The sequence below is a fragment of the Sturnira hondurensis genome, unplaced genomic scaffold (assembly GCF_014824575.4).
Source record: "Sturnira hondurensis isolate 20B ecotype Veracruz unplaced genomic scaffold, ASM1482457v3 Scaffold0005329, whole genome shotgun sequence".
NCBI lineage: Eukaryota > Metazoa > Chordata > Mammalia > Chiroptera > Phyllostomidae > Sturnira > Sturnira hondurensis.
Window position 1 is genome coordinate 594,300 of NW_028077960.1, and position 27,767 is coordinate 622,066.

Below are 27,767 nucleotides of genomic sequence, written 5' to 3' on the forward strand. Positions count from 1 at the left end.
TCCCCTCAGGTCTTTTCCAGCTGTCCCTCAGCCTTCCCCTCTGCTATGGAAGCTCTGGCTCTCCTCAATGGCTCATGGGGAAAAGCTAGACCTCTTTGGTTAGATCTGAAAAATATGACTTTTCAGGGCGCCCCTCCCAGCTCCATAGAGGACTGCCTGGCACTTTGCCTCAGTCAACAGCTTTCTCTGCCTGGGTCCTTTTCTGAGACCCGTGCCCAGCATGTAAGTGATGTGCTTCCTGCCTATACTGACCACACAGTGGGCAGAGGGCTGCCTGGGGAAGGCACTGTGTGCCTCTCTGTGCCTCTTTTTCCCTCTCTCTACAAAGAGGGAGTGAGCCCAGCCCAGAGACGCCCAGAGTCAGACCTGGCTCAGCCCTTCCCATCAGGAAGGCAGCAGGGAATCACACAAGGGATGGGTGGTTTCAGTGGGGGAGACAAGGGTGGTGAGTCACCACATCATCACTCTGACTTAGAGTGAAAGATTGGGGAAAGGCGGAAAGCTTGGAAATCTAGGTTGCTCTGTAGCCCAGAGCAGGCCAAGAGGCCCTGATTGCTTTACCTCCAGGACATCTGTCCCATACCAGAATGGCTAGGCCCGTCTTCCCCAGGGCAGAGCTGGGATAAGGAGCAGCCCGGACAGGATCTATGCAGCGGTTAATGGTGGATGAGGGAGCAGGGTGTGGCGGCGGCGGCGGCGGCAGCAGCAGCAGCAGCAGCAGCAGCAGCAGCAGCGAGAAGGCAGCTTCCTGAGCAGCATCCTGCCGCACACCGCCCTGGCCCCACCTCTGAGCCACTGGGGGCCTCGTGGCCTCCAGAGGCCTCCTCTCCTCCACCGATGGCTCCCTGGGCCTGATATTAGGGGACAGCCTTCCTGTGGAAGGTCAGAGCTGGGAGGGGGAGCAGAAGCGGCCAGTGCGAGCCTGTCGCACGGAGCCTGGGCTGATGCCTCAAAAGGTTACTGTCAGCATCATTGCTCCCAGGGCTTTGAATTCTAATACCTCTCCCTGACCCTCAGCCCATGAGGACAGCTAACACTCAGAAGACCATATGTCAATTCACTCATTTAAACAGATGAAGTAGATGCTATTATTATCCATATTACTCAGAGGGAAAAATTAAGGCAGAAAGCTTAAGTGAATTGCCCAAGATCATACAGTTTGGATTGAGCCCCAACAGGCTGGCTTTAGTGCCCAGGTTCTCACCCAGGCGGTTTCATTGTCTTCTATGAACATAGCAGACCACTAAATCTTTGAGCCACGTTGGTAAAATGAAGGAGGAAAAATCTGTCCTTTCTACCTCCCACGGAAGTAAGAAGATCAGACAAGGTTCAGAGAAGTAACTTGATGCTCAATTTACACATAAGTCTTCAAAACATAGAAGGTGTACTTATCTAATATGCTGCCTCTCCCCTGTGGTTTTCCTACTCCAGCCCAAACCCATGCTACTGAGTCCTGCAGCCCAGCCACACATGGAAAATGACTAGTCTTTAATAGCGGAAGGAAACGCTAGAACTAGAGGAACCATGTCTAATACCGCAGCACTTCAGTTACCCAGCAACCTCAACTTTCCAGAACACAAATGTCACCAGCCCTGTTTCTAGTACTAGCTCACAGTAGGAAGAGAGACAAGAGTCATCTTCCAGGAGCTAAGAGCTTACACTAAAGCTCATATACTTTACTTATACGAGATGACCCATAGCTTAAAAGGGCCTATGAGCTCTGATTTTACCCACAATTTTAACAAGATTGGTCATGTGCTCTTTTAACCCATAGATGTAGCAATTAGTGGGGATCTGTGTGGAACCTGATATGTAGTTGGTGGTTGATAAATGTTGGTGGACCTGAACTGTTAGAGATAGTTTCACAGATGGCTGGTCGCCTGAGAACAAAAGAGGATACAGAAAAGTTACAAAAAGTAGCCATAATGGCTCAGAAGTGGTGGGAACATTCCGGCACAGGAGCAGACCAGTCCTGTTCCTCAATGGGCCTGCATTGGCACCATAATCAGTGTGGCTGCACAGTATTTATTTATAGCCTACTTTCTATCTGCAGCAGAGCATTCAGATGCAGGCTGCTGTGGCAGTGAGGTGGGAGCAGGCCAGCCGCACAGGGAGAGATCATTTGATTTCTGTTATACACACAGTGGTAAAGAGCATCATGGCTTCACAGGAAGTTTGTGGCTGAGCCTCAGAACGGAGCCCGTCAGTGAGACAAGGGTGAGGCCGAGAACCCAGTGGCTGCTTGAGCTGGGAAGAAATTAGATCTCCTATAACCTGCCTCGCACCAACTCAGAGGGGCACTGAAGCCCAGAGGAGGTGGGGTGCTTCCCCCACACCCCTCCTGTACAAACAGCTCTCCTCACCAGCGGCTCTGTTCCCAGCGGACAACCAAACTGTAATACAACAAATATCTGTACATCCTCCACACAAGACTGGCGAGTAGAGTATGCGCTCAATCACTGTTTGTACAATAAATGACCAAACAGTGACTATCTCTGTGGTCTCACCTGCCTTCCTGAACCAATTTTCCCCACCATTTCAGGTTAGTTATATTCTACAAATATTTGGTAAGCAGGGTTCTCTATGAGGTGATTTAAACCCGATCCCTGAGCCTTACTCCTACATCTAATCAGATGAATGAGACCGTTTTGTCCTCGTAGAAGTCTCCATCCCGTGACGGGAACTGAGTTTCCCGATAACTCTGCGTTCCCTGGGTATCCCCTGAGTTGGCCCCGTGTGCCAAGAGGGGCAGGGCTCTGAGGTGCGCCTTCTCCTCCCCATGTCTCACTCTCTCCCTGACCGATAAATCCAGTAGCCTTTGCAAGGAAGTCACGGTATACTGTTTTAAGAGCAATTTCTATTCCTGGACCAGGTTTTATTAAGATTCATATCCTATCCCTTTTGGGGTCATTGAAAGGAAAAGCAAAGGCCTGAGGAGGCTGGGCCCGAGATATTACAGTGACCTTTCACCACCGCCCCTACCTTTAGGCAGGAACCAGTAAAGGGGACAAAGAGGACAGAATTAAACTTTTCCTTCTGATTTGTGGTCCCATCTCTCCTCTTTGAAGCTGGGTTCCAGCTTCATCTGGAAACCTCTGTGCCAAGCTGGGAGGAGCTGAGGACCCCAACAGACAGAGGCCAGAGGAAGGTAATGTTCCCTGGGTGGGGGGTTGAATTACTAGGGAGGCACAGGGAGCTGAGTCTGGGCTCACCCCTCCCCCACGTGTCCACTCAGCAGCTGCTGCCTCTTCCCCTTCCCGGTTCTGAGATTCTAAGGTTCCTCATTTAGGAAGCTACAGAGAGGGGCCCCATTTTTTGACTATCCTAAAACTGCTTGTCCCCCCACACAAGGATCTGCCAACAGCGGTCTCAGGGCCTCATGGAAAATCAGGAAAAGCTGATGATGTTCACTGGGCACCTGTTCTGTTCTAGGCACTTAAAGCTATGAACATACCTTCTACATAAACAAAAGCAGCAAATATAAGATCCTAAAAGGAAAAGGAAAAATAGAGAAAAACAGGAATAAAGCGACTTTAGTTGTCTCATCACACAGAGACAACTGGCAATATTGCATTGTGTTTCTCTGAGATTATCTTACGTAGGTGTGAGCATGTTGTCCACTTGGTTTTGTATTCTCCCCCACCCTTCTCCTTGCATTTTAAAATTTATTTTAATCATGGTAAAATACACCTAATATAAAATTTACCACCTTAATAATTTTAAGTGTACAGTTAGATGTGTTAAGTACATTCACATTGCTGTGCGACCTGCCCCCTCCTTTTCAACATGATTTTATTTTGAACATGTGGGGTTGTGGGTATGCACAACCCCTTGTCTTCAAAACGACATTTTCAAAGACTGCATAGTCCTCAGCTTGTGGATTTGGTGGACATGCATGATTTATTGACTTCCTTGTCTTCAAAACGACATTTTCAAAGACTGCATAGTCCTCAGCTTGTGGATTTGGTGGACATGCATGATTTATTGATCAAATCTTCTATAGTTACACATTTCAGTCACTGCCAATTATTTACCATTCTAGACAGTGATGCAGTAGGTAGATCTTGGTGCATCAAAGTACTTCTTTGGGTAGATCCCCAGAAGGTGAGATATTCCTGGATGAGAAAGTATGGGTTCTAGCATTTGGCTCTAGCAGATCCTTTGGGACCTTCATTGTCCTCGGATTGGACAGGAGCTGGAGGACTGAGCTGGGAGGTCTGCTCAGACCCTGCAGGAGGATGTGCAGTCAGGCAGGTCCTGTGGCCTTACAGGCCAAGGAAGCCAGTGACTGAGGAGCAGATCCTCCCTGAGCATCAGGGTCTTGGAGGCTGGGGAGGGAGGTCCTGGCTGTTCCGCCTTTACTGCCTCCGGCTGCCTTCCCAGTGTTCCCCTGGTTGGGCTATCAGAAGGAATGAGGACATATTTTGCTTGTTTGTTTGTTTTGTTGATTAGGTTCCTGTTAAAGGTGAGATCATATGGTATTAAAAAACAAACAAGCAAGCAAAATATAACTAAAGATGCTGAAATAGAGAACAGGCTGACAGTGACCAGAGGGGAGAAGGGAGGGAATTTCACAGGAAGAGGGGAAGGGTTTGCAGAGACAAGTATAAAGAATACATGGACAAAAACCGGGGGAGGTGGGGGGAACAGGAGGAAGGTGGGGAGGGCTGGGGGGTGGGTTGGGATGGGAGTAAAAGGCAGAAAACTGTACTTTAACAATTAAAAATTTAAACAAACAAACAAACAAATAAATAAATAGAAAAAGAAAAAGAAAAAGGAGGAATGAGGACAGAAGTTCTCTCTGTACTGGTTGGGGAAGTTTTTTAAAGCACAGTGTTATGTGTAAAAAGTACAGAGCCAAACGGTGTTTCTGGTGTTCAACCTGTAGTGACAAGCAGAGAGAACAACCATTTATAATGGCATAGGCTTGTTTTAACAACAAGAATCTCTGGAATGACAAACAGAGAACTAATTACAGTGATGACCTTTGCAGGGAGTGAGAGAAAACAAGTTAATGGGAAGCGGTGGTGCTCTGTGCCCTAGAGGGCTGCTCACACCAGGGCTTTCCACTGGGATGGCTCCAGAACATCCCTCCCTTAAGGCTCAATCATTCCCCAGTCTCCAGGCTCAGAAGGGGACTGGCTTGTTTGAAGCCTAGCTGCCTGTCCCCTCTCACTTGCCAGGGAAACTTGGAGAATCATTTCCCTTGTATGAACTTCAGTTTCCGTACCTGTAGGATGTCAGAGTGATGCTCACCTAAGATAAGAGCCTTGAAAATGGTGAGGCTCAGGGAAGTGCTCAAGTGACCACCTTCACCTGCTCTTCACAGAGCAGGTTTCAGAGGACCCAGACTTATTACTGGATATTGACTTACAGGGTGAGCCTTACATGGGGATCCTCTTATTCCCAGAATACCTCCCCATCTCTGTTCACTATTGCATATTAAATTCCACAATTAGAGAGCCTGCCAATGATTTCAAGTGATGAGATGCATTTAATTCCAATGGTAGCCCTGTGAGGTTGGTATTGTTATTCTCATTTTACAGAGAGAAAGCCAAGGCTCATAATAAGGGCCTGGGCCTGGGGATGCTACCCAGATGGACTGTGAGGCTACCAGAGAAGGCCTGGCTACTACTACATTCTCAGGCCTGGGCCAGAGAGCCCTTTGGAGTTAGTTGGAGGGTGTGGTGGTTTGCTGAAACTGGAACCCTGAGAAATGTGTAACCACACAGGCAGGTGGGGGACAGCCCCTTCCGCTGGTGTTGACAGGCCACCCTCTATTGGGCAACAGGAAGAGCTGGTTGGAGCTCCAGTGGCCGCCAGGGTGAGGATGGAGTGACAGGTGGGACTCAGGGCCCCCCAGTTGTGGAAATAGAAAAAGCAGAAGCTGTGTCATACTGGGGATGAAAAGAGGGGGTGATGAGCCGAGGCAGGAGAGTGCTTGACGTGTTCAAGGGACAATAAGGAGGTCTGTGTGACAGGGGCCGAGTGATGATGTGGAAAGCAGTTGGAGATAAGATCAGAAATGTAAACAGAGAGACAGCCCTAATCTTGTAGAACTGTAATTCTTTTATTTTTTTAGTTCTCAACTTTTAATTTTTTTCACTGTTCTATTACATTTGTCCTGATTTTCCCCCATTTCTCTTCCCAGCCCTGCCCAACACCCTCACTCCCAAAGTCAATCCCCACCCTGTTGTCCATGTCAACAGGTCATTTATATTTGTTGTTTAACTAGGCCCTCCCTCTTCTTTCCTCCCTTCCCGCCTCCCCTATGGTTCCTGTCAGTTTGTACTTTGTTTCCATGCCTCTGGTTCTATTTTGCTCATTTGCTTGTTTTGTTCCTTAGGTTGCTGTTATAAGTGAGATCATATGGTATTTGTCTTTCACAGCTTAGCTTATTTCACATAGCATAATACTCTCCAGTTCTATCCATGCTATTGCAAAGGGTAGGAGTTCCTTCTTTCTTTCTGCTGTGTAGTATTCCATTGCATAAATGTACCAAAGTTTTTTGATCCACTCATTCACTGATGGTCATTTAGGCTGTTTCCAGTACTTGGCTATTAAAAAATCCCAATGCCCAGGCCACATCCCAAGCCAATTACTTTTGAGTTTGGGAGTGGGGACTGGGCATCAATATTTTTCAAAATTCTCCAGCGTTTCCAAAGTACAGCCAGGGTTGAGAACCATTGGTGTAGATACCTGTGGTGATTCAGATGCACTGCCATTGCTGAAACTTACGGTGGGGAGCAAACATCGGCTTTTACTATTTACATGACCTCATTTCACACCCTTGTAAATGTTTTGTTTTTTTAACTTTATAACTTTTTATTATAGTAAATAAGCATTAAAATTTTTACCATTTTAACCATTCTTAAGTATGCATGAAGTGCATTCACAATGTTGTACAAGCTTCACCACTATCTATTGCTTCCCATCTTCCTCTCCTTATTTCCTACTTCTCTCTACCTTCTGTCTCTTTAATTTGCCTAAGTAGCAACCTCATATAAAGAGAATCATGTAAAAATTGCCCTTTTGTGTCTGGTTTACTTCACTTAGGATAATGCCTTTTAGGTTTGTTCATGTTTTAGCATGTGTCATAATTTCATTTCTTTTCTTGACTGAACAATATTCACTCACCTTGCTGGGCTTCAGTTACTCATTTGTTACATGGAGCAATGCCAGCATAGCCTGGACATTACAGGGTTCTCTGAGAATTAGGTGATGAGGTATTAAGAACACTGAACTCTGCCTGTGTACATCCTACTCAGTTCCCTTTGTTGAACTTGGAACCTGGCCCCAGCTCCCGTTAAACTCAGGGGAAAGCCCCACCCCTTGCTCTGCCTGACTCCAGGCTCTCCTTCAGGTGGCCTCAGGCCACATCTTCAGACACCTGCTCCAGACCCCTCAGACCTCTTGTGGTTGTTTTTCACCTGGGCTTACAGTTCCAAGCATCAAACTTCTAGGCTCCTGAACCTGAGGGGCTCATTCCCACCTCCAGACTTTTCCCCTGACTTGTGCTCACCCCAATCCCCACCCCTCCTTGTTCTAAGTTTTTTTTTTTTCTGTACATTTTGGTTTCATAAAGCAGGAAGAAGAGGTATGAGATTGAGCTTGGTCTTTAAGACTTGAGAGGTGGAGGGGAAGTGGACAGTCATCCCAGCCTGTGGGGAGGGGAATGTGGTAGTAGAGACTTTTCCTTTCTGATAATGGAGGCCTATGAAAAGAACAAAGCTTTCAAACCAGACAGACCTTGGTTGAAAGCCAGGCACACCCATAAAATTGCTGTTTGATTCTGGACAAATGACATAACCTCTCTCATCCTCACTGTCCTCCAACAGCTGCACCATTCAGTCAATATTACTGAGATAAGAGGCACAAGACACACATAGTGGGTCCACTTCTGGTGCTTGTATTGTCCACCCCAACCTCACTCAAGTATGTGGGGTTCCTGGAAGCCCCTAAAAGTTCCCAGGGCTCTGGTAGGGTCTCTGGAAGACACAGGCCCGTAGGCTCTGCAACAACTTGGGGCCTGGTGGGGATCCAAGCCAAGGGGTCCCAGATGTGTCACGGGCCAGATGGCTGGGCTCCTCACTGCTTGGCTGCTCTAAGGAGGAGCCCTAGGAGGCTCTGCAGGGCCATCCATCAGATTTGTGGGGGCTCAGTGGAAACATATTTCTGATCTCAAGCTCCTGCCAGCCCAGCTAAACCCAGAATATCTCATCTAACCACATTTGACGTACTGTGGTCCTTTAACAATAAATGGTTGTCTTTGCCTTCTCAGCTCTCTCCCTGTGACACCTATCCTAAACCATCTTAGAAAGGCTATAAATCACATTTATCTGCTTATGTACATACCCCACCAATGTTTGGGTCAGGGGCCGCCTAGACTCAAAACACCAGCTACAAGGACATGCCCTCTCCCCAACCTGCTCACAGACTACTAGTGATGGGTTGCTCACCACCTATCAGAACAGCTTGCTCTGCATTCCACAGCTGGGGCCACACTGGCTCTTGGAAAACCCTTCCTTGTATTGACCCGAAGTTGTCCTCCCTGTCTACCCCATTGAGTCCTGGCTAAGGCTCTGAGAACACTTGGCCCCACAAAGGTCTGCAGATGACACCCTTCCTCAAGGGTTCCTCCAGGGCCTTAGTTGAGATCCTCTCTCTGTCCACCTCTCCTCCTGGGATACTCTGGGTAAGCAACCAGTTTGCCTGCTATAGTCTTGTCATCCATCCATCCATCCACGCCATACCTGGGTGTTTTGTCCTTTGCCTTCCTCATCACAGTGAAGGGGGGTACACGGTGAAGGGCAGTGAAAAGAGCCTGGCTGCTATTCTCTGACTTATTCTCTTGGAGCCTCAGTTTCCATAGCTGTACAACTATTATCAGTAGAGGGGATAAGTCTGTTTGGTTTATGTTAAAGGTGCTGGATAATGAGTCTTGAATCTGCAAGCAAATGATCTGGTTCCCTCCATGGGGCACCTCAGGTGCCAAGAGTCATAAAGCCACGTATTTTGATAATCTCCCCAGGGCGCTTTGTTCACTTCGTTGCTCAACTTGTTTGCTGAGCGCTGTGCAGACTCTGGGCACCAGGACCCAGCAGAGAACCAAACAGACCCATTCCACCTACATGGAGCCGCCTTCTAGAAGATTCAGTGATCACTACCTGAGTTTTCCCAGCAATATTAACTCGTTTCCTCAGCCCACAGAAGGCAAGCAACAAACTATTTACTTGTTGTAGAAGTCCCTACTGTTAAGCTGGAGAGAAAGGGGAAGGGGCAAAACCACCCCAGCTCCAAGCTGCCCCTCAGGGTTGTTCAACTTTGCTGTCCTCACCTTCTGGGCCTTCTGAGATAAGAGAGCCTAGTCTCCCTGTTCTGTCTCCTCTCCCCCAAGAAAAGGTAATTTAAAAAAAGTTTTTAAAGAATGAAGAGCAACCCAAGAGCATGGCAGCCATTAGAAAGGTTTTTGACGAGAATTGTTAAGACTTTACAAAATGGCTTTTAAACTAGGTAGGGTACAAGCAGAAAACAATGTGGCCTTCTTCTATTTTCCAAACCACTGTTGAATCTCTTCTTCCCACCTCTGGGCCCGTGTCAGAGCTTTTCCAATCCTTTTCAGATATGACTTCTCCAGTTCAACAACACACTAAAATCAAAATTTCACTCTCATTCATTTTAAACCGCATGTTGCAAGCCTGTGATGGAGGAAGAGAACAGGGTCCATTTCTTCACTTGCCATGTTCTACTCCTGGTAGCTCATGATTAAGACTGAAAGGGTAAAAGGTCTTATTTCCCTGGTGCTGTTGTAGTTGGTGTCAGTGCAGCAGGTGGTAGATACGCACAAGTCAGGTCTTCCCTCTCCTGGGCACCTCAGCAGGTTCTTCTCCTACCTGGTCCCCTAGGGTACGCCTCTGCAGTATCCGTCTGTTGCTAACCCCTGCAAGTTGCATCCAATACTTCACTCCACACACCTTCTTTGGGTGCCTCCTCTCTCCCTGCCAGGCAGTTCTCAAGGGTAGAGAGTTGCAAGGATGTTCTTTCTACTTACCATCTGTGGCCCACTTAGTTCCCAGGTAAAATATGAGTGCCAGTTCCTGGACAGGTTGACCCCTCCCACCCTAGGCCCACTCTTTCTTCATTCTCCAAGCAGCTCCAGCCCATGTGACGTCAGACTCTCTAAGTAAGACACTGCCACGGGTCACCAGGGCTTCCAAAGCCAGTATACATACATCAACCTTGCTGCTGGAAGGTCAGTTGAAGGTCAGTTACGTCTTTGCCTTACACCTATCTCAGTCCAGAAGGCCCAGAGAGAGCAAGGGACTTCACCAAGGCCACCAAGCTTATTCTTGGTAGATAAGAACTGGGACCAAAACCCAGGCTTTTTCCTCCAACGTTAGACATTTAGCTGTACTCTGATATACTGTATATTCTGGAATTCCATGTAAAGGAGAATTTGAAAAAGGTTCTACAGCCTTTTAAATGGACCTTCTGGTGTGGGAAGAGAGTCATTTTCCCAGCCTGGCCATAGCTGGGGAAAGCCTCTGTCTGGTAGGGGTGGTGGAGCAGACAGAGATAGGACAGGGCTGGGGACCTACCCCTTGCTGAACAGCCCTTGAACTTGGGACTTTGTAGAGAGGAAAGGGAATGGGAAGGAAAGAGCCAAGATCTTAGTCTGGGAGAGCTGGGTTCAGATTCCAACTGTGCCTTGCAGGTCCCTGGGCAGGGTAGGTAAGCTCTCTGGGTTCTATTGTCCTCAGCTATTAAATGGGAGTAATCATCCTTACCTCAGTACCTGCCTCAGGGCAAGCACTGAGTACTATTATCATCTATGCACGTGATTTCATAGGCTTATCAGATCAACCCTAGGTGGTAAGAACAATTATGCCCATTTTTACGGGGAGAGAAGTGGAAGTTGAGGACAACCAGGGTCACAGGATAGGGAGTTAACCTATATTTAATCTGCTAAACTCTTTTCAGTCTCTCAGACCAGGCCTGGGCACCCTCCCTGGCTTGGCAGCCACAGTATGTCCTGATGAGGCTGTGCCCTAGAGGAGTCACTGTCAGGACCAGGACAGAGGCTGGCCTCTGTCCCCACTTCCTCAATGAGGAAACCAGGTTGCAAGAAGGGAAGTGGCTTACTCAGGGTCTTGGTTCCTGCAGCCACCAAAAGTGGTATGGGCAGGAAAAGAAGGAAGTGATGATGGATACAGAAAATGCTTCTCTACCCATCCAGCAGGGATGTAGCAGGGTCACAGGCAGCTCACAGGCCTGGACAATGGCTCATACCCAGATACACCCAGAATGGGCAGCAGGTGGCTGTCCCTGGGCAGAACAGCATGCGGGCATTCCACACACTGCCTTGAAGCCGAGACAGGCATATGCTTCCTCTAGCCCAGATCTTTCCTGAGTACCTCCTCTCTGGTGGGATAGCCTGCAGCCCCGATCTGGTCTCTCCATGGGGAAAGCGAGGCCCAGAGGGGCCACCCAGAGTAGAAGGAAAGACCTGAAGTCTCACATCTGGCTTCAGCAAGCCTCTCAAAGGAGGGAACTGCACCTGCTGGCCACCTGGCAGCCTGCGTCAGGGTGGGTTACCCTAGATGCCATATTGTGGCGGCCTCTGGCTACTTGCTGGCTGTCGGTACACAGTCTGCCAAGCCAGCACAGCCCTTCTGCAAGGCAGCATTCTTCTGGCCACGCCTGGGCACAGAGCTGGCCTCTGTGCACCCATGGTGACTGAATCATAGCCCGAAGTACAGCTTTGACTTGAGGTGACGAGTTTTAACACTCATTTTCAAGTTATTTTAAATCATTTTTGGGTGTTTCAAAATTAAAAAACACCGGGATGTCTGTTGAATCCCAGGTGTAAGCTGTCATCACAGGGTCCCTGTAGTGGTCTTTCCAACGGCTGTCATGTGTGGGGGAGTTGATGTCTCCTGGACTGTAAATTCTGATGCCCAGTAGGTCTCACTTATGCACCTGGTACCTCCACCGATGGGGAGTGAGGGACCTCCTGCGTGCCTGTGTGAAGGCAGGTTTCTGAATCTTTTTTAAAAGTGTTTTCTTATTGATTATGCTATTACAGTTTTCTCAATTTTTCCCTTTTATCCCCCTTCTGCCCTGTGCCCCTCAACCCTCCAGCATCCCCCCTTAGTTCATGTCCGTGGGTTGTACATATAAGTTCTTTGAGTCCTCTGTTTCCTACATCATTTTTTCTCTCCCTCCATCTATTTTAGGACTACTAATTATGCTTCTTCTTCCCTGTACCTTTTCCCCTCTATTCCTCCCTTTCCCCTCCCCACCGAAATCCTTCCATGTGATCTCCATTTCTCTGATTCTGTTCCTGTGTTGAACAGAATCAGAGAAATGTTGGCTTAGTTGTTGGCTTAGTTTTTGTTTTCATTGTTTTTTCTTTCTTTTAGGTTCATTTGTTGATAGTTGTGAGTTGTCATTTTATTCATATTTTTATCCTCTTTTTCTTAGATAAGTCCCTTTAACCTTTCATACAATAATGGCTTGGTGATGATGAACTCCTTTACCTTGACCTTGCCTGGGAAGCACTTTATCTGCCCTTCCATTCTAAACAAAAGCTTTTCTGGATAGAGCAATCTTGGATGTAGGTCCTTGCCTTTCATGACTTCAAATACTCCTTTCCAGCCCCTTCTTGCCTGCACAGTTTCTTTTGAGAAATCAACTGACAGTCTGATTGGAACTCCTTTCTAGGTAACTGTCTCCTTTTCTCTTGCTGCTTTTAAGATTCTTTCCTTATCTTAAATCTTGGGTAACTTAATGATGATGTGCCTTGGTGTGTTCCTCTTTGGATCCAACTTCTTTGGGACTCTCTGGGCTTCCTGGACTTCCTAGAAATTTACTTCCTTCGCTAGATTGGAGAAGTTTTCCTTCATTATTTGTTCAAGTTTTCAATTTCTTGCTGTTGTTCTTCTCCTTCTGCACCCCTATATCTCAGATATTGAAGCATTTCAGGCTCTCCCGGATGTTTGTAAGTCTCTCTTCACTTTTTGAATTGTTGTTTCTTCAATCTGTTCTGGTTGGATGTTTATTTTTTCCTTTTGTTCCAAATCATTGCTTTTAGTCCCGGTTTCCTTCCTGTCACTGTTGGTTCCCTGAATATTTTGCTTCATTTCATTTTGCATATCTTTCATTTTTTTTTTCATTTTCAACCAAGCTCAATCAGATCTGTGAGCATTTTGATTACCAGGGCTTTAAATTCTCCATCAGATAGATTGGCTATCTCCTCATTGCTTAGTTCTCTTTCCAAAGTTTTGCTCTGTTCTTTCATTGGGGCCATATTTCTTTGATTTGGTGCACCTGTTAAGTTGTAAGGGGGCAGGGCCTTAGGTATTCACCAGGGCAAGGGTAACCCTCTTTGCTGCTGCGCTATGACGCTTCCTGTGGGGAAGGGGCCAGAGAGGGAACAATGCAGCTCACCTGCTCATCTCTAGTGCACTTTCCAATGAACCCTCATGTGAGACTGGGAGTTTCTCCCACTTCAGGAACCTCCACCGTCCACAGTCAGCTCTGAGGCTCAGTTCACCTTCAACCAGCCCCGCCTGCCCAGTCTGCTGTCTTGCCTCAGCTTTTCTGAGCCTGCCAGGCCTGCACAGTCCGCCGCCTTACTGGTCTGGTTGATTTTTTCCTTACTTCCTTGGTTGTCGGAGTTCCATGCAGTTTGATTTTTCTGGTGCTTCTGGTTGTTTATTGATTTTAGATCGGTTGTCATCCACCTTTTTGCTGTGTGAGGAAGCGAAGAGCTTCTACCTACGCCTCCATCTTGGCCAGAACTAGGTGTCTGAATCTCAAGAGCTTGCCTTTGAATGAGGGAGATAGAGGCAGTTGGAGAGGTGGCCAGAGGGGCACTTGCCCGGTTGTGCCCCCGGCCAGCACTCCCCAGTGTGGTTCTCACACATCTTTCTGCCCTGCGTGACAGTGCAGGGACTTCACAGCCCACACAGGCTATGAGGTGCTGCTGCAGCGGCTGCTGGATGGCAGGAAGATGTGCAAGGACGTGGAGGAGCTGCTGAGGCAGAGGTAAGCACCCACAGGGTGGATGAGGCAGGCAAGGTAGGGAGGCCATGGTCCCCCCCAGCTCTGAGAAGTGGCTGAGACTGCTCATCCCAGCCAACCTGCTGCCAGAGCAACCCTCGCTTTAAAAAGTCATGAGTGTGGCTCTGCTGTATTTCCCCAGATGTGGGCCCCCACGAAATGAGCAAATAATCTGGTGGCCTGTCAAATGTACCTGTATTTGGCCAACATTTATTTAAAAGTAGGGCTGGAGGCTTGACTTTCTTAGAGAAGAGCCTGAAGGGTCAGCCTGTCCCCCCAGATGCTGAGAAGGTGGCTTCCTGGGTCCTGTCACAGACTTTTGAGGGACCTGCAGACATCGGAGGAAGCCACAGCCAGCAGAACTGAAAGATACCCAGTGCCCTGCTTTGTTTGTGCAGGGCCCAAGCGGAGGAGCGCTATGGGAAGGAGCTGGTGCAGATTGCCCGGAAAGCAGGTGGCCAGACGGAGATCAAGTAAGAGGTCCCAGGCCCTGGGCATCCTCTCCCTTTGCAAAGTACTTTTCGGACATTTAGACAGAATTTAGGATGGACTGGGGAGGGCCAGGGGGGGCCAGGGAGGGTCTGGATGGCTCCCAAGGTAGGGGTGCCTAGAGGACAACTGTTGAGTATTGAAAGGTCAGGTTCTGAATATGGGAGAAACTTCAGTGATCTGAGCGGCAGGAAGGCCTTGGGCAGGGGGCCAGGGGCCACTAACCCCAGGCACTTGCAGTACAGCCCATACAATATGGACAGCTTCCCCCAAGGTCCTGAGAGCCCTGAGAGGCTGGTGTCAGGCCCTCCACTCATTGCCGAGCCCCCTGCGGTGTTGGCTCTGCCTAGACTGCAAGGTGAGGACACACTTGAATTTCAGTACCGGCTCCTCACCCACCAGCTGTGTGATCTTAGGCAGGTCACTGTCACTCTCATGCCTCTGTTTCCTCATTAGTGAGGCAGGACAATAATGCAACCTTCCTCAAAAGATCAAAGGAGTCCAGGGGCTCAGCTCCAACCTGGCCGGGAGGAGGGACAGTAAAGGCAGCTGCTGCTGTGGAGCAGCCCGGCATCTTGGTCCCAGAGGCCTGGATCTGTGGGCAAGCAGGCTGCTGGGTAGGGAGCAGATGGGGACTGACAGTTGAGGAGGGCTAAGGGGAGCTTTCTAACAGTGAAGAGGAGCGGCTGCCTTGGGAAAGTGTGGACTCTCCCCCTGGGTGAAGACTGAGCCAACCTCAGAGGCAGACCGAGGTGCTGGGGTCCAGATTCTAAAAGGGCTCTGAAGAGTCCTTCTCCTCCTACCCAGGAGTCCCAAGACCTGACCCTAGCCTGCAGCTGCCGTAGTAACCCCTGACTCTTGCCCCTGCTACCCTGGAGGTCAAGCCTGTTGATTCTCTGGTTCTGCCCAAGGAAAGTGGCCCCAAAACATGTCAACTCCTGGAAACAAGTCCCCTCCTTTCAGTGCCCTGAACACTCTCTAGGTCTTCTAAAAACCCAGGGGACCCTGGCTGGTTCCTGCTTCCAACCTGAGAAAACATGGGAAGAGGTAAAGGAAGGTTCTAGAGTGGTATGAGCTGGGGTGGATGAATGACCAGCCCATGCATTGGACCAAAAAGCAAGAATGCAGAGTAAGGATTCAAGAGCTCTGGTCCCCACACAACCTTTGTGAGCTGTGTCACTAGGGGTAAGTCACTTAACCTGTCTGAGTTTGGTTCTCATCTGCCCATTCCAGTGGACTATTGGGCAGATCAACAGGAACTTGGGCTGAGGGTCTTCCAGGGGCAGGGCCAAAGCTGGGTACAGGCTCAGTGCAGAGGAAGGCTCAGGACATGGTGAGGAATGAATGGAGTCTGTTGGGGCTCTTCTCGGTCTGCCCCAGTTGCAGGAGCCCCTGCCTGCCTCCTGCTGTCTTAGAGCAGCTGTAAGAGAAAAACTTTACCAGAAAGAGATGACCTCCTGCGGGAAGTTGGAGCGTGCGCTCCAGGCAGGGTCATAATGGAAACCCAGGCTAAGGGGCTGTGAGTCACAGAGGACTAAAAATAGGGAAGGAGAAGCCACTACGGGACAGCATAAACTGAGAGTGGAGCCACAGGGGCAGTAGGAAGGGCAGGGAGGAACACAATATCTTGTTCTGTTTTTAAAACTATGCAGTGGCCAGGGCAACATTCTGAGCAGCCCCGATCTCCTGCGTGGTCATAGGAGGCTGAGTGGGGCAAGGTCTGCCTTGCTGCACTTACTGTGTGACCTGTGATGGTCATGCCCCCTCTCTGAGTCCTGGGTTTCTCAACTTTAAAAGGGGAAAGTGACCCTCAAGATTTGCTCTTGGCAGTCACAGTGTTGCCCAGGCACCAACCCACAAGGATGTTTAACATGGAGGCCTACATATATATCAACTTATTGGGGTCACCCTGCTTAACTCGGAGCTGAGAAACCTGACTAGGCAGCCTTGACCATTGCCTTTGAGTCCCAGCCCCTCTGGCCCAGAAGGCTGGAGACTGTGAGCCCCTGGACTGACAGCCTTCATCCAACATGGGAGCCCCAGGCTGGGGTGGGGAGCAGAGTCTGGGTTTGTCTTGCTGTCTACCAAGAGGAGCCAGAGCCTGGGCTGTGTATGCCTAACCTGAAGCAGGAGAGGCAGAAACAAAGCCTGCAGGGACCTCTACAGCCCAGCATGGAGATTCCAGAGCAGGCTGGGAGTCCTGTGTGTGAACCAGCACTGCCTCAAGCTCCCCATCCACCTGGGGCACCCAAAGAGCAGGGCAGAGTGGGGTGGAGAGGGGAGCTGGTCTCCTGGGAGAGCCAGAAATGGAGGGAAGGCACCTCTCTGCCAGGGGACTGGCATGGACAAAAGCTGGAGATGGGAAAGCGCAGGTGCATTCAGAGCCATGGAGTGACGGAGGCAGGAGTGGCACCGTCTCAGCTCACTGGCTGTCTCCTTTGGAACCATGTTCCATGCAGCTCTTGGCGCACAATAAGTTCTTAATAAGTGTTGCTGTATGTAACCCACGGAGCATGTGCTAGGGTTAGTGAGACCATTCAGTTATTCCTTTCTGTAACTGTGGGCCAGCCACCCATCACCCATCCATTTATTCAGCAAGCACATATGGAGCACCTTCTATATGCCACACCGTACACTGATAAAGGGCCCCACCACCCTGAAGCCAATGTCCAGCACATCGAGGGTTATTCCCTCCTCCCTACATTTAGTGCCCTCTTACGCCTACCTCCTTCAGGAAGCTCCTCCATATACTCCAGCTTTGCCTAACTGTCAGTTTTGTCTTAGACCAGATCACTCCATTCCCACACCAACTTGGAGGGCTCTTTGTGGGCATGATAGGTCCCTTCTGGGTCACTTCTGTGTTGTAGACACTTGTTAGGATGTGTTTAGGACTGGCCCCTCTGAGAATGTTGGCCTGAGGATTTAGCATGAGGGTTGGCACTTTCTCCTGCAGGGCCCATCTCCTGGTGGGAGGAGCCCCCAACCTCCTCATGGCCAAGATCCCCAGGTTCCACAGAAAGCCCATTCTCAGCCCTTCAGAGAGCAGGCAGAGGGCTGGAGGTGCACAGGCTGGGTGGGGGCAAACGGGAAAGACAAAACCAGGGGTTAAGTAACCCCAGAAATAGCTCAGTGAGAACCAAAAGGGCAGCGCTCATTGGCCTCCCTCACCTCTGCTGCTGCTGACTGAGCATTTCTGCGTCAGCCCTGACTTCACACTGGCCAGGAACTTCACTGGGGGCTGGAGGCTCAGCCACATCCATTAAAGGGAGATCATTCCCATCTTCAAATGATTTTTCTCATTCACCTCCTTCACACTTTAACTCAGCAAACCTCCACTGATCAGTGGCAACAGAGAGTGCACAAATAAGACCTGGTCTCCACACTCAAGATATCCCCACAGGCCTTCTCCATGAACTTTAAAAGACAGCGCTAGGAAGGCATAGAGGTGCATCACCACTGCTTACAGTACACATGCAGCCCTTCAGAAAGCTCACCCCAACTCTCCCTTCCAAACTCCAGGCTGTGATCTAACTCTTGCCCCCCCTTTCTCCCCTTCCAAGTCCTCCCTGTACTTCAAGCTCTGACTAAAATATCACCTCCCCCCAAAGCTGTCACCTCCTTCCCCTCTTGCTCATCCTGGGGGGCTGGGCATGTGCTCACAGCTGCTGCACAGGGCAGGGGGTTGGGAAATGAAGGGGAAGCGAGTGGGCAGGGCAGGGGCCAGTTTCCTGGAAGCCCCTCTGTGGTTACCTCAAACAAGGAACGAAATTTGTCATTATACCCTCGTGACCCACTCTTACCCCCACTTGCCATATCCCAAAACGCTGAGGTTTTCCTACTGGAAGAGAGTTTGTGTATGGGGGGGAGTGGGGGTGTGTGCGTGGGGGGTAATAGTTTCTCTTCCTCTGAGCTCAGAGAGGGAATATATCACTGAGTACGTTGCACGGAGACAGACAGCCTGTTACCAGAAAGAGTCCTCTGGCACCAGCTTCCTGCAGGCCCAGCCCCCAGCACAGGGACTTGAGAGGAGCCACTCCTGTCAGCTGGGAGGCAGCAGCCTCCTGGCAAGCAGGTGGGCAGGAGGTAAGGAGGCCAAAGCAGGGGCCTGAGATGGTGTATGCCACGTGTTGGGGAGGGTACAAAAGAACACATTTACACTGGAAATGTAGGCTACATTTGAGCACAGAATTTCAGGCCGAGTCTTGAAAGCCAAGTCTAACTGGGCCACTTGACAAGATATACACAAGGACATCAGCAACTGATAGCAGAGGGTAGAGGTCTGCATGGGGTCCCTGTCCTTGACATTCAATGGACATACAACCAAAGAGAGCACAAGAAGATCTTGGTAACAGTTTTTCTGAATGACAAGGAGGGAAGACCTGGGGATGATAGAAAGGCTAAGAGAAACCATCTTTGCTGTGTCTCATGGGGCAGAGAAAGGCTTCAAGTGGTCCCCAAGTCCTCCACAATATCAGAATTTAAGGCCACTCCCTTGGGGAGAGCCTTTGCCGACCCACAGTGGACTGCCTCTGGTCTGGGAAAAGTTGAGGTCCTCTTCTCATCAGCTGAGGCTACCTCCTTAAAAATCTGGGGCCAAGAGAGAGAAGTGGCATCCTGTGTCCTGTTGTGTGAGTGGAACTGTGATGGCCTGATGGGATCAGTGCTTAGAACAGGGCTGGGGCAGGAAGCTTTGCAGCCCAGAGGTGAGCAGGTGGCGACCTGCAGTGGTTGGAACCTGCATTCCCCAGCTGTCCCAGTCATAGCCAGCACCTTTATCTGTGCACCCCAAGGCCCAGTAAACTTGCGGGGCAAACGAGGGCCCAAAGTGAGCATGGACTTTGTCATTGTCAGGACTGTCCTAGGATGGGTGCAGAAATTGAATGTCCACCTGGCATTGCTGTGGACTCGGGAAGGGGTTTTAAGCATCCAGTAGGGATGGACAGAAGGACCAGATGCTCCTGCAAGCCTGGGCTGGAGGGCAGTGAAGAGAGGGACACAGGTGGGTTTGGAGTTGAGGAAGGCCTTGGTATTCATGAGTGCTGAGTTTGTTGCTCTGAGCCATAAGCCTGGGAACAATAGGAAGAACACCAAGGCACCAGGCATTGCCCCTGTTTAGTGGGCTCACAGTTCAGTGAGGTGACAGACACTCAATGAATCAGCCCAAGGTGACAACAGGGAGAAGTGTCCAGAAGGGGCAGAAGAAGCAGTTAGGCAAAGATGCTGCATATAGGTGCATATAGGAAATTAGCACATGCAAAGGCCCTGAGGCAAGAAGGAACATAGCATAGAGAAGACACTAGTAGATAGATGGCCAGGTGTGGGGGGTGGCACAGAGAACAGGGCTAACAGGAGGGGAGCTGGAAGGCAAGGTGTGATGGGGCAGGGACTAGGGTGGTGGCAGTGAGAGATGGACAGAGAGGAGATTTAGGAAGTACAAAAGAAGATAGTATAGGAGAAGGGAGAAGGTAAAGTCAAGGTCAGCACTTGCATTCTGTTGTGGATAGCCAGGCAGACAGCGGTGCCTTTGCTGATAGGGGAGCCCTGCAGGAGGAGCAGGTTCGTGGGGCATTGCGTCCAGTTCTGCACACTCTGAGTTTACGGTGTCTGTGAAATGTTAGATCCAAAAGGAAGTGAGGATGAGGCAGTGGATGTGCAGACCCCGAAGATGTGATCTTAAAGGTGTTGGGAGTCCACAGGTTGTGTAAGTACGAGCAAGGGTGGAGAGAAGAGGCCATGCTGAGCCTAGAGAGGCTCTAACCCTGAGTGGGGAGATAGAGGCAGGAAGCAGGTGTGTGCAGAGGGAGAGGAACTGGAGGTACGACTGCTGGCAAGGTGTTCATTCTGTTAGGAGGAGAGTCCCACCACTCCCCACCCAGGGCAGTGCTGCGGTCACTCTTCTCCTTCCTCTGGCCGAAGCAGAGGGCAGCACTGACCAGTCTCACCCAGCACAGTCTCTCACTAGTAGTGTGGCCTGGGTCAGTTTCTTCAATTCTCTGACCCTGATATTTCTAATCTGTAAAAGAGCAGAGTTGTGAGGGTAGAATAATTAAGGCCAGCAGTCTTCACATCTGAATGGACATCCGCAGCACAGAGGTTGACACAGTTCACTGGGCACCAGTTAGTTTCGTTTCAGGACCAGTGTGAGTTTGAGAGTCTGCATTTTCAACAAACTCCCAGATGACGCTGCTGCTGGTGGTTGCTGACCACGCTTGGAAATCCACTTAGTTTAGGGCAAGGAGTCTGGCACTAACTAAAGCCCCACAGTTCTCCTCTAGGCCTGGATCCCTGTGGGTCTGCCAGGTTGTTACTCCAGCTTGGCTTCAGTTTCCCTGATTGTCCAATGGGAGGAAAAAAGTCCCCTGGAAGCCTGCCTTGCATGGATTGCTAGGAGATGCAGGCAAGAGGAGCCTAGGGTTGTCCCTAGCAGACGCTATGCAGCCTTGTGGCCACCAGGGGGCGGGCGCTCTGCTCCGCAGACAGGCTGTGAGGGGCAAGGAAAAGCAGGGAGACACTGCAAGGCCCAGGGCAGCGGCGGCAGGGTACTTCTAGCGACAGAAGGCATCGCAGTGGCCTCTGTGTGACGAAAGCAAGCCTGTCCGTGCTCTAGTTTCCCTATCGGCCTCGACTCACTGCAGCTCCTCAGGCATCCCAGGGAGTGGTGAGCCACAGTGGATTTTTCCTCCTTGGCTGCAAACACAGGCAGTTAATTTTACCCCTGACAATGGGCAAGCTCTTAGGTGGAACACTGGGAGGCAGTACAGCTCAGGTCAGGTTCTGGGGTCCAGAGGACCCCCAGGACTAGTGGGATGTGCAGATATGAGCTCAGGAAAGAGTTGCTCAACAAGCACCAGATCCCAACAGACGTGCTTTATGTGGATAATTCATTTAATCCTCACAACCATCCTGTTTGTACTATTATTATCCCTGTTTTACAAAATGGGAACCGAGACACAGTAAGTAACTTGCCCAAGGTCACACAGATAGTGAGTGGTAGAGCCTGGACTGAACCCAGGTTGTCTGGCTCAGGGTCCGCATGTGAGAGTCTAGACAGAAGCTGCTGCCTAGGTCCTGTGGGTCTCCCATGCAGGTCCTGTTACTGACCCAAAAAGGACTCTGCCTCCTGGTACCCCACTGTCTATCAGGAGACAAGACTGGGTCCTGGATGGGCTCCAACACCTTTGCTCAGGCCTCAACTTGGTCCATGGCTCTGGGGAAGAGACCCATTGGCAGGCTGCCAGATAAAATACAGAATGCCCAGTTAAATGTGGATTTTGGACAACCAACACATGCTTTTTTGATGTATGTTCAAATATGAATGGGGCATGCTTATACTCAAGAAGTATTGGTTGTTTAATCTAAAATTCAAATTTAACCCGTGACCTGTATTTCCACTTGCTCCATCTGGCAACCCTGCCAAGGTAGCCCTCCCCCATCTCCATGCCAACACCAGCCTCTTCCTTCCTGCTCTCCCTGAGGCTCACCCGGGGGCACACAGTGCTGCATCTCTGCTCCAGAATGGCCACCCTGCTGCCTCGTGACTCAGGCACCCAAGCCTGACACACCATAAAGAAAACTCCCCACCTTCCCTCCTGAGTCCTCCTCAGAGGAGTCACCACTGTCCACCCAGCCACCCCAGCCAGGGGTCAGCGATGGCTGACCTGACCTCTCACTATCCTTGCCTGTACATCCTGTTCTCCCTGTCCTAAGACTCCCACATTTTTCCCCTCCTGAAACCCTTCCATGCTTGCCCCCTCCCATTCAGTTTCCGCAAAAATACCCTCCAGGCCACCTGCCTAAACCCTGGTCTGAACCCAGCTTTCTCCTAACCTCAACCAGGGGAGGGGCTCCTAGGACGGAGGTAAGGGGCCCTAAGGACATGCAGAAGCCAGGATCATTCTACCCAGTGGGGAGGTTTGATTGCTTTAAAATTTCCAAAGAAAGCTTTGCCTTTTAGAAATCCCAGCTCCCTTGAGTCTAGGTCAGTGTATGTGAGTGACCCAGGGCCTTCCTGCCAAAATAAAAGTCCTGGAGGGCAAGGTGAGACTTCAAGCTCCACTGTGCTGTCCTCCTGCTGACCCTGACCTCTCTGTTTTGCAGCTCCCTGAGGGCCTCCTTTGACTCCCTGAAGCAGCGTAAGTCCCAACTGTCCCCTACTCCAGGCTGTAGGGTGACAGGACCTTCTGGGAATATAGACAGAGGTGGATGGATTCTTGCCAAGTGGGATTTTGGGCCACATACAGGCCTTTGGCACTAGTGGAGGATTTGGAACTGAGGCTGGCCTAGATGGAGTGAATGTGTGGGTGAAAGGGCCCATTGGGTCTGATGTGCAAGGCCAACATCCATACTCTGCCCTCAGAAATCGAGGATGTTGGTAGCTCCCACATACAACTGGCCCTGGCCCTGCGTGAGGAGCTCCGCAGCCTCGAGGAGTTCCGAGAAAGGCAGAAGGAGCAGAGGAAAAAGGTGAGGCGGGTGCTGGGGTGCTCCCCCATCATCAAGACCCCGAGTGGGAGGCGGCCACCTTCATTGTGGAAGTGGTGGCAGATGGGCCCTCCTGACAGAGCCCATGGAGGCTTGGGGGCAGCCTCCCAGGCTTGAGGGTGATGGTAATTTGAAGGAAGGGAAGGGCTCAGCTCACAGGCCTGGGAGCCCCCCTAGGGGTCTTTCCCCAAAGCTGCCTCATGCCAAGAAGAGGGGAAGATACGGGCCTGGTTAACCACCCTACCACAGCAGACTGCAGGGTGGGGGGGGGGGCAGTGACAGCTTGGGGTTATCCAAAGAAAGCAAACTAAACTGGGGAGTCACCAAAAACTGCTCCTGAGCCCAAGGATCCAGGCTGTTTGTGCTGGAGAAAGGCAGATTGGGAGTCAGTCACTGACCGCTCTCTGCCCAAGGCTGCAAAGAGTGTATCATGCTTACCTCACCATTCAAAGATACATCTCACCCACATGTAGGGCATAACTGTCTTTAAAGGGACTGTGTGGAAAGGAAGTGGGGCTCCCATGGGAGCTGTGCTAGCAGAGACTGAAGGCTATGTGTCAGGGAAGCTGCGGTGGGAGGTGGGCTTTGTGACCTCTGTCCTAGAGCCCCATCCCAAGCCTGAAACTGATTGGCTGAGTATTTGGTCCACTGGGGGGATGGTCCGGTGTGGACACATACTTAGCCTCTAGGATTTTAGAGATGGGGGTGGTGTCCTGGACAAGGAGGGAGGGGCCAGCCGACAGAAACACTTCTTACTTGGAGAGGAAGGACACTTGTAAAACATCCAAAGAATTGAAAATGGAAAAGCCCATGCAACTGAGCTGTGAAGGGGAAGAAGACACCATTTCACTGCTGGGGCAAGGCTGGGATCATTGCATGTCCTGGTGTCACTATGCCTCAGTTAAAAGATGGGACACTTATGTCTACTTCCTAAGCTTTGAGGACCTAGCCCAGAACCGGGCTCCTATCAGTCTTAAGAGACAAGGCCTGGCTCCAATGAGTGGTTCTGACCACAGAAATTCAGTGTGGCTGCATTCTCTGTTTGCCAATCCAACCAGCCAGGGTCTCAGGTTTTCAAGATTCTAAATTTGACTTCCTGAGCAGACAGTGGGTCCCCACAGCTGGCTCCAGAAGCCTGCCCAGCCTTGAGGTGCTGCAGGAGATGATCTCTGCCAGCAGGGACTTGTCTGTAGAGTGTGCAATCACTTGTTCAGACCTCGAGGCCCCAGGCTGGCTATTTTAAGCTCTCCTGTGGCCAGTGGGACTGTACATCTGCAAAAGCTGTTTTGGACAGAGCAACACCTTCCCAAGCCTGGCCAACGCCCTCACAAGTGGAGAGCTGTGATGTAGTGTATGAGGAAGACTGCCCAGGCATATCTATGAGTGTGTGTATGTGTGTGAGGGAGAATGTGGGCACACATGTGCACCCCTATGAGCATGTGAGTATGTGTCTGTGAGTGACCAGGTGGCTTGCCTGAGGTCTCTCCCCTGGCACGAGCCTTACTGTGACCCCAAGCACAAACTAGCTCCAGCCCCAACATGAGGGTCATCTCAGTTTTAGTTGCTCTCATAGCTTATACCCAATCTCTGTCTAGGGTGAGTGTCATCCTCTCCATCTAAACAAAGAGCCTGGGAGAGAGGTGAGGGTCCATTGGCCTGTGTACCTGCATGGGGCGGTAACTAAGTTTAGAGTGTGTGTGTTCACCTGTGTGAACAGGCCGGTGGCTGTGCACAGGGAACATGGCAGTGTGCTTGTGTATACTTGTGCATGGTGTCTGTGGGTGCTCTGGGAGTGTGCACGTGAAGGCCTGTGTGTTCCAGTGGGAGTAGTGGGTGCATGGGGGGTGGTTAGTATGTGCTTCCATGTGTGTTATGTCATGTGGAACTTTGTGCACATGCATGTGTCTAAATGTGTACACAGTGTGTGACAGCTGTGAGTGGGTACAGAGGTGTGAATGAGGACTCTGTGTGTGTGTACACACAGACATTAGATATTCTCTGGCTAGAGACCAAGTCCTGGCTGAAGGCTGCAGCCAATGAGAGGACACAATGGGCACACGCACGCCCTGGGCTTCTCTCGCTTTCTGTTCTGAGAATAATTGTGAAAGAGCAAGGTATAAGAGGGGGAAGGCATTTTGTCGCTACCCCCCTTCAGAGCCAGGGGTATGCTATACCTTATCCCAGGGAAACCCCATCCTCTTGGCCTAGGGAAGTGTCTAGAGGCCACAGCCCCCCTCTAAGAGTCTTATGTCCCCTGCAGTATGAGGCCGTCATGGACCGTGTCCAGAAGAGCAAGCTGTCGCTCTACAAGAAGACCATGGAGGTGGGTGCAAGGCTCTTGGGCCTCGAGGGAGGCAGACAAGGTATGGGCCCCAGAAGACCTGGGATGGGCCCCTGGGACAGGGACGGCCTTACATCTTCAACCAGCTACATGCACCTCGGCCTGTCACATGAGCAGGGCTAAACTGGGGACTTTTGACTGTTGGACAGGTGGTCAGTCCCAGACAGTGGCCCACAGGGTGATCCATGCTGTCAGCTGCAGACTCCAAGAGTGGAGGGAAAAGGGACACCCGAGCTGTGTCCCCTAGGACACTGGGTGAGGAAAACGAGACTGCACAAGAGGCCAGCATCTTGAGGATGATGGTATTTTCAGGGACTGGCTGGTAGTTTAATGTGACCTCTTCTCTGACGAGGCCGGAGCTTTGGGCAGGGCTACTATATCCCCAATGAAAAGGGGCCTGGGAGTAAGACTCCTCCTTCCCCATTCTGGACCTCCATATCCCTGTCCCTGGTGAGGAGACCCCCCCTCCATCCATATCCCCCAACAGAAAGAAGGGAGGTTGGGCTCAGGGAGTCTCACTCTAGACCCCCGCAAGTCACACCCCTCCACACCCCCAGTCAAAGAAGACATATGAGCAGAAGTGCCGGGACGCTGACGATGCCGAGCAAGCCTTCGAACGAATTAGCTCCAATGGCCAACAGAAGCAGGTGGAAAAGGTATGTGGGGCCACTGAGGCCATATGCTGTTACCCAGGGCTGGGGCAGGGCAGGTAAAGCAGGGAAGGGGTACCGTAGACAACCCCAGGCAAGGTCTGCTTTTTGGACATGCTAGCTGCCCACCCCTCCCTGAACCTCATTATCCCCACCTGTGAAATGGGTTTCCTAGAATCTCAGGGCATGAACTGACAGGGTCAGCTTGATCACCTTTGCCATCTCCAAGCTGCACCCAGGGGCCCATTCCTCAGAGGAGACCCCCCTAGCCCAGGCCCAGAGCTCATGGGGCAATGAGCAGATGCTAACTCTCACGCAACCCTTGGAGTGGGGCTCAGTGAGCTTATGTCACAGAAAGGAAACCAAGGCCCAGTGATGGTGAGTGACTTGTCCAAGGTCTCAGAACCAGGGAGACACAGAGAAAGGATCCAGACCCAGGTCGTCCAGAGCCCAAGCTCTTGACTGCTCTCGACTGCAGAGCAGGGTTGGAGTGTCAGAGCCAGGGGGGTCTCGACACGTTTAGCCCCTTGCACACAGAGGAAAGCTGAGGCCCAGAAAGGGCAGGGGCCTGAGGATCAGTTGGGGGCAGCAAGTTGGGAGCCAGTGGCCAAGTCCAAACCAGGAAGTTCAACACTGCCCACAGAAGCCCCAGGTCCTGGCCCCTGGTCTAGGTCCTGACACCTCATTTTCATGTGTTCCTGCATGGGCTGCAAGTTTCTGGACTTTTCTTTGGAAGTTTTTTTATTGAAAAAACCTTCTTATTGTGGTCCTTTGTGGAATGAAGCTGGGGTAAATAACAGTACTTGCCCACAGTCGGCTCCTGAGTGTCCCACTGGGGAGTCAGGGTGGGTGTGACAGAGGCACTTCAGAGTCACCCAGGGAGGCCAGGAGCTGCAAGCTTGGGGCGCTGGTCTCCAGGGCAGGGACTCAGCACTGCTTTCCATTCCCCCCAGAGCCAGAACAAAGCCAAGCAGAGCAAGGACTCGGCCATGGAGGCAGGTACGTGGCCCACCTGCCTCCTCAGACCTGGGTGGCGGACTGCACAGGCCTTCCCCCAACTGCACACTTTCCTACCCTGGGGACACATACACTCGCACCTGACGACAGCGTCACAAGCTTGTTGCCCTCATTCCCATACTTATGAAGGTAGAGTAAAAACATGCATGTTCTCATTTGCCAAGACTATTCCTGGTGGTTTGCGTGTCTCAACTAATCTGCACAACAGTCCTATGAGGTGACTGCTGTTTCTGGGCTCCTTTTTAACAGACGATGGAACCGATGCACAGAGAGGTCAGGTAACTTACCTAAGATCACCATCAGTGAGTGGTGTCGACTGCACCCAACCCAGGTCATCTGGCTCTAGAGCCTGGGACTGTCACAACCACCCTCGTGGCAGACAGACCCATTCCTATCTCTCTGTCTCTGTCTCTTACACACACACACACACACACACACACACACACACAGGGAGCCTTCTCTGGGCCCATCTCCTCTGTCCTTCACCTTCAACACCCCTCGTCTCTGCCAGCGTACTTCTTAAGACAGAAAGCTTGCTCTGCTCCCTTCTCCTGGGGAGGGTCTCCCTTCCACTCTGCCTCTCCCAGGACACAGCTGCTCCCATGGCTGGGGGGCATGTGAACCCCAGAGTTCTGGGGACAGAGGTCATGGCCAAGCCTGCTGGGTTCCCAGCCCAACGGCTAGCATACTCCCCTCTACCATCCTTTAGTGCTGCCCTCAGTTTT

The 27,767-nt window shown here is 50.8% G+C and overlaps 1 protein-coding gene across 3 annotated transcripts in view; it reads left to right on the top strand.

Annotated features, from left to right (window-relative positions):
* PSTPIP1 (proline-serine-threonine phosphatase interacting protein 1) overlaps positions 1 to 27,767 on the top strand; it is a 34,970-nt gene that overhangs the window by 1,173 nt on the left and 6,030 nt on the right. For 2 of the 3 annotated variants that reach the window (XM_037046960.1, XM_037046962.1), the window contains exons 2-9: positions 3,106 to 3,148; positions 13,949 to 14,049; positions 14,463 to 14,537; positions 22,651 to 22,685; positions 22,910 to 23,016; positions 25,295 to 25,357; positions 25,933 to 26,031; positions 26,979 to 27,024. In XM_037046960.1, coding sequence (XP_036902855.1) covers positions 3,106 to 3,148; positions 13,949 to 14,049; positions 14,463 to 14,537; positions 22,651 to 22,685; positions 22,910 to 23,016; positions 25,295 to 25,357; positions 25,933 to 26,031; positions 26,979 to 27,024 — 569 coding nt within the window. The remainder of the gene's footprint in view (positions 1 to 3,105; positions 3,149 to 13,948; positions 14,050 to 14,462; positions 14,538 to 22,650; positions 22,686 to 22,909; positions 23,017 to 25,294; positions 25,358 to 25,932; positions 26,032 to 26,978; positions 27,025 to 27,767) is intronic. The other variant, XM_037046961.1, reaches the window with a different exon arrangement.